This window comes from Corythoichthys intestinalis, chromosome 13 (assembly GCF_030265065.1).
Source record: "Corythoichthys intestinalis isolate RoL2023-P3 chromosome 13, ASM3026506v1, whole genome shotgun sequence".
NCBI lineage: Eukaryota > Metazoa > Chordata > Actinopteri > Syngnathiformes > Syngnathidae > Corythoichthys > Corythoichthys intestinalis.
Genome location: NC_080407.1, coordinates 18134304 through 18142697, shown reverse-complemented (window position 1 = coordinate 18142697; position 8394 = coordinate 18134304). Strand labels below are relative to the sequence as shown.

General features: G+C 39.4%; 2 protein-coding genes across 2 annotated transcripts; both read right to left on the bottom strand.

The window, feature by feature from the left end:
- Positions 1-248: 248 nt before the first annotated feature.
- cdkn1ba (cyclin dependent kinase inhibitor 1Ba) lies at positions 249-2152 on the bottom strand. Its single transcript, XM_057855493.1, has 3 exons — positions 1511-2152; positions 1296-1392; positions 249-1154 (listed from the first exon to the last, which is right to left on the bottom strand). Exons 1-2 carry the CDS (start codon positions 1884-1886, stop codon positions 1301-1303), a joined length of 468 nt encoding a protein of 155 aa, XP_057711476.1. The 5' UTR covers positions 1887-2152; the 3' UTR covers positions 249-1154; positions 1296-1300.
- On the bottom strand, positions 2070-8392 carry cdpf1 (cysteine rich DPF motif domain containing 1). Its single transcript, XM_057855494.1, has 4 exons — positions 8115-8392; positions 7935-8046; positions 7662-7772; positions 2070-2217 (listed from the first exon to the last, which is right to left on the bottom strand). The coding sequence occupies exons 1-3, from the start codon at positions 8225-8227 to the stop codon at positions 7662-7664; spliced, it is 336 nt and encodes a 111-aa protein (XP_057711477.1). The 5' UTR covers positions 8228-8392; the 3' UTR covers positions 2070-2217.
- Between the last annotated feature and the right edge of the window lie 2 nt (positions 8393-8394).

Here is an 8394-nt window from a genome sequence, read left to right as displayed (position 1 = left end):
GCTCCTGCCTAAGTGGTGTGCTTTCGCCGGGCTCCCGTTGGCTAAACGGCATGCCATTTATCTCTCACATGCCTTCACTGAAGCTTTTCTGCCTGCTCTGGCTTTTTTTTTGTGCTCGCTTACTATCGCGCAGTTGTTGCCAAGTGCATGTGAGGTTACACTCTAATGCAAATAAGCTCCCGGTGTATGTATAATCGCGATTTCGGCAAAGGATTTGACAAATAAAGCATGAAAAAACATTTGTAGGCTCAGTTTGTAACCGTTTATTTACGTTTCAAAAACGATTAGAACATATTTACAAAAAAACTGCTTTGGAAAAGCAACGCTCAACACGAAAAACATAAATAAATTAGTATCATTTTTCAGTGTTTTTTCAAAACAAGGCACACCGCGGTTAAACAACCTCACTGAGACAGTGCAACTTTAGTTTGACTGCCTACTACACAAAAATTATTAATAGTGCAATTACATGTTCCACATGAATTTCACATATTTGCATAAGTAGCCCAGTGATTTTTTTTTTTAAAAGAACATGTTTTAAGCCAGTCAAATAATTTTCTTAGGATTATCAGCAAATACTGAAAAATTTGGTCAAATATTGCTCAGCAAAAAAGGCACACACTTTGGCAAAACCCAGATTTTTTTTTCTCTCGATTAAATCTGGAAATAAAAGGGGACACTCAGGAGACCGTGTAAACTTTTTCAGGTTATTCCCAGCTAAAATGTAACAAAAACAACACACTGAAGTTTCCATACAACCCTGACTTAATTAAAAAATAAAAGTGTAATACCTGAATAATAATACATTTATAACCACTTGAACAATAAACCGTTTTCTTTAGGGTAAAAATTGCACTGCAACTCCCCCCCGTGTCAAAATTCACACATATTCAAAGACACAGGCATGAAAAAGCAGAATGCTACATATAAAAAAAAATTTTTTTTAAACATTGTCAAAATAAACCCCAAAAAATGAAGGGTCAGGAGGGATAATAATCAATTTGCACAATGGTTGCTACATTGTCTGCTGCTTCTGAGGCAATTTAAGAATAGAAATAAAATGAATAAGAGTGCCAAAAAATTGATAGTGTACATTTTTCAGTGCTTGTGCAGCCTCTATTGCCTTCCTATGGGGTTCTTCTTGATGCTTCTGCCTGCAAAAGAAGCAGGAAAGCACTTGAACGCACCATTTAACATGCAAAACCTGTGATGATATCGCATTTAAAGATGTTTTTTCTTTGTGTTGAAGATGTAATTTAACTATTATAATAGTTGTAATAGTAATGCGGTCTGACCCAGTCTATTGGACCGGAGCTCCAGAGTCTCGGGGCGGCTCGTCGTCGTCGTCTCCCCGGGAATGCGACCTCTTCGCCGGGAACTCGCTCGGCGAACCTACCGGTCGAAGGGCCGTTAGAAAGGAGGAAGAGAATGAAAAGTTTGCCCAAAAAAGTGGGAAATACGAGCGATATTTCAAAAGGGCGTGTTTATTTTGGGGTTTTTAGGTTGTCACCTGTAGAATCCGACGGTCTTTTCTTCGAAGAGTCTCTGTTTTGGCTCCGTTGCGACTCCCCGGAATCGTCCCTCCTCGGCTCCGGCTTCCTGTGCGGCGGTCGGGAGTAAAACTCCGGCGCGTCCCGGTCTTCCGTCCACTCGAAAACACCCGGGAGCGCCTCGTCGTTGAGTAAATCGAAGTTATAACGTTCCGCGAAGGAGCGTGCGTTATCCTCGGAGTTGGCCGTTACGCTAGCTAGTATCTCCGCCGGGTCAGGTGTGCCGAAAAGGTTCCTGCACACCGGGAGTCGGACGCGGTCCTGCTGCCGCGGGTCGACCCTTTCCAGCGGCGGACTTGCGTTGGAAAGACGCACGTCTGACATTTTGTTGCACATATGAGGGGGGAAAAACCCCGCAAATCCCAAATAGTATTCCTTAAATTAAAACGGGAAGGCGGCGCGCGTACTCCAGTGCGCCATGCGAAAAATAGGTAAAAAAACAAAACAAAAAATTACCAAAAAAAAAAATCCTCATCAAAAATTAAAAAGGCGCTCCTTTCAAGTTGGTAGTAAAGCTGCAAACACATCCACACGTACGCATAAGTCAGGTCCGAAGAGCCAACATGGCGTTAGAGTCAGACGTGAGTGAAGAAGGCAAGTTGACATGAAGGAGTATTTAAACAGGGGAGGCCATTCATTGGTCCGCGCGTTGCTTTAGGCCCGCCCACTAAGGGGAGAAGACAGTATATATGTAAGCTTAGATGACTAACGGTGGCTTTGACGCGCAACTGGCAGCCATCTTGCGACAGAGGCTAATTACTTGTTTCCAGTATAACTAAACAGCATTAACCTGGCTATATTTCAAACTGGCAGTTTTTTTTTTTTTTTAATTGGCTACTTTCCAGCCCAAAGGTGTCACTATTTTATTATTATTTTTTAAAACAGCGAGCAAAATCTTTCATTAGTGTCTAAATTAGCTCATTGACGAATGACTCATTTCATTCATGTGTGTGAGGAAAGCCATTTTCTGTCATTCCCTGTTAATTTTGGGTCAATTCCTGTTCATTTTGGGGCATTTCTAGGTCACTTCCTGTACATTTAGGATCATTTCAGGGCCATTTTGGGCCAATTAGTGTAAACATTAGCTTTATAAAGCATTTGAGCTAGCAGACGTTTGCTATGCAAGTTAGCCAATTGTTAAAAACATTAGCATTATATAGTATTTAAACTAGCCGACTTTCGCTATACAAATTAGCCAATTGCTAAAAACGTTAGCATTCTATAGCATTTAAGCTAGCAGACTTTTGCTACACAAGTTAGCCAATTGCTAAAAATGTTAGCATTATATAGCATTTAAGCTAGCGGACTCTGACTATACAAGTTAGTCAATTAATGTAAACACATTGTTGTAGAAGACTTTTTTTCAACAGCTAGCAAAATCTTCCATTACTGTCTAAATTAGCTCATTGACGAATGACTCATTTCATTCATGTGTGTGAAGAAACCCATTTTCTGTCATTCCCTGTTAATTTTGGGTCACTTCCTATTCATTTGGGTGCATTTCTAGGTCACTTCCTGTACATTTAGAATCATTTCAGGGCCATTTTGGGCCAATTGTTGAAAACATTAGCTTTATATAGCATTTGAGCTAGCAGACGTTTGCTATGCAAGCTAGCCAATTGTTAAAAACATTAGCATTATATAGTATTTAAACTAGCGGACTCTGACTATACTAGTTAGTCAATTAATGTAAACACATTGTTGTAGAAGACTTTTTTTTCAACAGCTAGCAAAATCTTACTGTCTAAATTAGCTCATTGACGAATGAGTCATTTCATTCATGTTTGTGAAGGAAGCCATTTTGTGTGATTTCCTGTTAATTTTGGGTCACTTCCTGTTCATTTTGGGGTATTTCTGGGTCACTTCCTGCACATTAAGGGTCACTTCCTGTTGATATTGGGACATCCTGGGGTCACTTCCTGAACATTTAGGATCCTCTCCTGTTGATTTTAGGGCGTTTCTAGGTCACTTTGTGTTCATTGGTCACTTCCTGTTCATCTTGGGTCACAACTTGAGAATTTCGGGTGACTTCCTGTTCATTTGGGTCACTTCCTGTTGATTTCAGGCCATTTCTAGGCCACTTCCTATTGATTTCAGGTCAGTTCTTGCACGTTTGGGATCATTTCCTGTTTACTTCAGGGCATTTCTAGGTCAGTTTGTCTTCAAAGGTCACTTCCTGTTAATCTTGGGTCACTTCCTATTGATTTTGGGTCACTTCCTATTGATTTTGGGGAATTTCTAGGTCACTTCCTGTTGATTTAAGGTCACTTTCTGTACATTTTAGATCATTTCCTGTTGATTTTAGGCCATTTGCAGGTCGCTTGGTGTTCGTCGTCACTTCCTGTTGATTTTGGGCCACTTCCTGTTGGTTTTGGGCCACTTTTAGTTCACTTCCTTTTTATTTTAGGTCGCTTCCTGTACATTTGGGATAATTTGCTGTTGATTTTAGGGAATTTCTAAGTCACTTCCTATTTATTTCAGGTCACTTCCTGTCCAATTAGGACCATTTTCTGTTGGTTTTAGGGCATTTCCAGGTAACTTTGTGTTCATTGGTCACTTCCTACTGATTAGGGGGCATTTCTGGGTCACCTCCTGTCCATTTAGGATTATTGCCTGTTGATTTTAGGGCATTTTCAGGTTACTTTGTGTTCAGTTTGGGTCACTTCCTGTTCATTTTGAGGCATCCTAGGGTCACTTCCTGGACATTTAGGATCATTTCCTGCTGATTTTAGGGCATTTCAAGGTCACTTTATTTATTGGTCACTTCCTGTTGTTTCTGGGTCACTTCCTGTTGATTTTGGTTCACTTCTTATTGATTTCAGGTTACTTACTTGTACATTTAAGATCATTTCCTGTTGATTTTAGGGTACTTCCGGGTCACTTCGTGTTTATTGGTCACTTTCTGTTCATCTTGGGTCACTTTATGTTCATTTTGGGTCACTTCCTGTTGATTTTTGGACATTCAGTTGCACTGAAAGCACAGCATTCGCAGCCGGTCTTTTTGTGGGCACTTCCAGGTCACTCCCTGTTCATTTTAGGACATCGACAGGGCACTTCCTGTTGATTTTGAATCACTTTCCATTCGTTCGGGGAACATTCTGGAGTCGCTTCCTTTTCAGTAAGCCCGAAATCGATAGGAGTCGACTCGTAAATGCCCCAAAATCAACAGAAAGTGACCCAAAATCAAAAGGGACCCGGAAACGCCCTGAGATCACCCGGAAGTGACACGGGAAATGTTCCAAAACCAACAGGAAGTGAGGCAAAATGTACTGGAAGAAATAAGGAAGTAAATACCTCCTCGAAGGCTTGCTAAGATTGCACTTGCAAAATAAAATTCTCAAGTGTTTCTTCAAATTACGCAGAATTGCACTTTCCTTTCAAAATAAATGAAACTACCTGAGCTTAGTTTCAAAAGGTATTAAAAAAAAAAAAAATTAAGGACGACAAAAGAACAGTAGGCTAACTTGTACCGCAAACGTCTGCTAGCTTAAATGCTATAAAATGTTCACTTTTTTTTTTTTTTTTACAATGCTCTTCACAAATCATTCAAACGAATATATACATATAAACTAAATTACGAATGTATTTAAAAAAATATAGCTCAAACAAAAACTTACCTGATGTTAGTCTTAACAGAGAGCAGGTGGATTCAGCCATTTTAAGTGAGTTTTACAACAACACTCGAATTAAACTCAATACTCAAAGGACCAAAATTGGATTCTTCAAAAACGACATCACTGCAAAGTGTTGTTTATGAGTAGACCTCTTCTTCATGATGTCACAGCACCCAAACAAAGCTTTGATCTAACCTTGCCGTACTTTGTTTGTTTACAATCAGGTTAATCATTCATTGCGATCTCTTGCACGGTCAAGAGTTTAGTTGTTTACAGCGAACAGACAATGTGTGATAGTATTCTGTGGAGTACTATCACAAGCATCAGCTGACACCAGCCACGCTGACAAGGCAGCGCCGCATGATTCAATTGCGGTAGCCCATAAACAACTTGATTGAATCGCTGTAAATGCGGAATACAAGAGTGAAAATTTTCCTGATGTTGTCAAGAGTATACCAGACTACAATGCATTTATTCTCAGGTAGCCGTGATTTCACAACTGAATCCAAAGTAATTGTTGTGCATGTTTGTGTTCAAGATAACTCAAGAACAAATACAGAGACGACAAGGCAGATAACGTGGCTAGCTAGCATGCCAAGACGGCCAACTAGCTTTATCTCTACCATTAGCCTACTTTTGTAATTTTTACGCTATTGTAAACATCTGTTCAAAAAAACATTTATACAGCCTGATGTGTTTTTTCTCTCTGGTGACTTTTAGTGTTGAGAGAGGGTTTTTGTAATTGTTTTTGTTGTAAATTGTTCAATTGTTGAAAACATTAGCATTATACAGCATTTAAGCTAGCGGAGTTTTGCTACGCAAGTTGGCCAATTGTTAAAAACATCTGCATTAAATAGCATTTAAGCTAGCGGACTTTTGCCATTTAAGTTAGTCAATTGTTGTCAACATTAACATTATATAGCATTCAAGCTAGCGGAAATTTGCTATACAAGTTAGTAAATTGTTGTAAACATTAGCATGATATAGATTTTAAGCTAGCGGATTTATTGCTATGCAAGTTAGCCAAGTGTTGTAAACATTAGCATTGTATAGCATTTAAGCTAGCGGACTTTTGCTATGCAAGTTAGCCAATTGTTAAAAACATTAGGATTATATGGCATTTAAGCTCGCGGACTTTTGTTATGCAAGTTAGCCAATTGTTAAAAACATTAGCATTATAGAGCATTTACCCGAGTGGACTTTTGCCATGCAGGTTAGCCAATTGTTGTAAACATTAGCATTATAAAGTATTTCAGCTAGCGGACTTTTGCTATGCCCGCAAGTTCGCCAACTGTTGTGAACATTACCATTATAGAGCATGTAAGCTAGCGGACATTTGATATGCAAGTTAGCCAACTTTTGCTACGCAAGTTGTCCAATTGTTCAAAACATTAGCATTACATCGCATTTAAGCTAGCAGCGTTTTGCTATGCAAGTTAGCCAATTGTTAAAAGCATTAGCATTATATAGCATTTAAGCTAGCGGACTTTTGCTGTACAAGTTAGCTAATTGTTGTAAACATTAGCATGATATAGCATTTAAGCTCGCGGACTTTTGCTACGCAAGTTCGCCAACTGTTGTAAACATTAGCATTATATAGCATTTAAGCCAGCGGACTTTTGCTACGCAAGTTAGCCAATTGTTAAAAGCATTAGCATTATATAGCATTTAAGCTAGCGGACTTTTGCGACACAAGTTCGCCAACTGTTTTGAACATTAGCATTATATAGCATTTAAGCTAGCGGACTTTTGCTATGCAAGTTAGCCAATTGTTAGGAACATTAGCATTATATAGCATTTAAGCTAGCGAACTTTTGCTAGGCAAGTTCGCCAACTGTTGTGAACATTAGCATTATATAGCATTTAACCTAGCGGACTTTTGCTGTGCAAGTTAGCCAATTGTTAGGAACATTAGCATTATATAGCATTTAAGCTAGCGAACTTTTGCTAGGCAAGTTCGCCAGCTGTTGTGAACATTAGCATTATATAGCATTTAACCTAGCGGACTTTTGCTAAGCAAGTTAGCCAACTGCAACAATGCAACAATTGGTTAACTTCCATAGCAAAAGTCCGCTAGCTTAAATGTTATATAATGCTAATGTTTACCAGTTCTGGTGCACACTAGAAATAATCCGGTGCACACCAGAATGCTTCAATTAATATCATGATTTATACCTTGATGTCCCTTTGGGAGCTCCGTTTCAAAGCAAAAAAAAAAAACTTTTTTTTCGGAATCTGATCAGGACTCGGAATCAGCAGTTTCTCAAAATCAGGCGACTCAAACTTAGGTGCAAAAATATGTGATTTGGACATCCCTAGTGTTTAATAATACAGTTTAAGCCAGGCTAAGGGGGTTTGAATAATAATTGCAGCTTCTATGAACAACAACAAAAGTTTACATAAAAAACAATTGTGTCGTCCTGCGATGGCACTATTGCGCATGCGCACATTACGATGGCGATGCTCAAACGATATATTGTGCAGGCCTATTTTATACCTATCGCGGTGACTTTTTGGCCAGTTCTGTCCGAATCTGGTGGGGAAACTGCTCCAGATTCTTGTTGACACAGCGCAGGCAGAACCTCTTAGTGTAGAATAGACTGCAGTCCTGTGAAGTTATTGAGAAGCACTTAGGTACATTGCAGTAAATGTGACAGCTCATTTCATTGAGCAAAAAGTACATTGAATTGATTTCACAATGCTAACTCAACACATGGTATCACATGAGCAAACTATCAAAATCACAAGGAAATTAGTGCAAGAGTCTTACCGAACCGACGCAAACTGTGACTCCACACAAGCTGCATTTCGAACCCAAAACGAGAAACTTCTCTTTATCAGGACTAAATGGGTCTTTCGTCACGTAGCATTCTTCCAGCAAACTGTACAACGACATGAAGCTAACCACGTTAACGTTCGCCGACAACGATTAAGCATCTTTTTAACTTACACAATGGCTCTGGTATTAGGTGGTTTCTGTCCGTAGGAAGTGTAAGGACAATTTAAACCGCACGACTGGCATTTAAATGTCTTCTGACGGCGTTCGCGTGTAGTTTCTTCCATTGTTTTGCTAGCTAAAACAGAGCATTTGTTACTTTGGCGTCAGTTGTTGTCGGGTGAATCTTTACTGCCACTTAGAGGACTGGGGGGGGGAATTGCATTAACACCTTTTAATGTTTTACAGCATTGTATTATGTTCGCATTTCAAACATCTAAGCGAAATAACATTT

Coding starts and splice junctions, on each gene's coding strand:
- cdkn1ba (XM_057855493.1), bottom strand. CDS start 1,886: ATGTGCAACAAAATGTCAGACGTGCGTCTTTCCAACGCAAGTCCGCCG. Junction 1,393..1,510: donor AAGACCGTCGGATTCTACAG/GTGACAACCTAA, acceptor TTCGACCGGTAG/GTTCGCCGAGCGAGTTCCCG.
- cdpf1 (XM_057855494.1), bottom strand. CDS start 8,227: ATGGAAGAAACTACACGCGAACGCCGTCAGAAGACATTTAAATGCCAG. Junction 8,047..8,114: donor CCTAATACCAGAGCCATTGT/GTAAGTTAAAAA, acceptor GTCGTTGTACAG/TTTGCTGGAAGAATGCTACG. Junction 7,773..7,934: donor TCACAGTTTGCGTCGGTTCG/GTAAGACTCTTG, acceptor ATAACTTCACAG/GACTGCAGTCTATTCTACAC.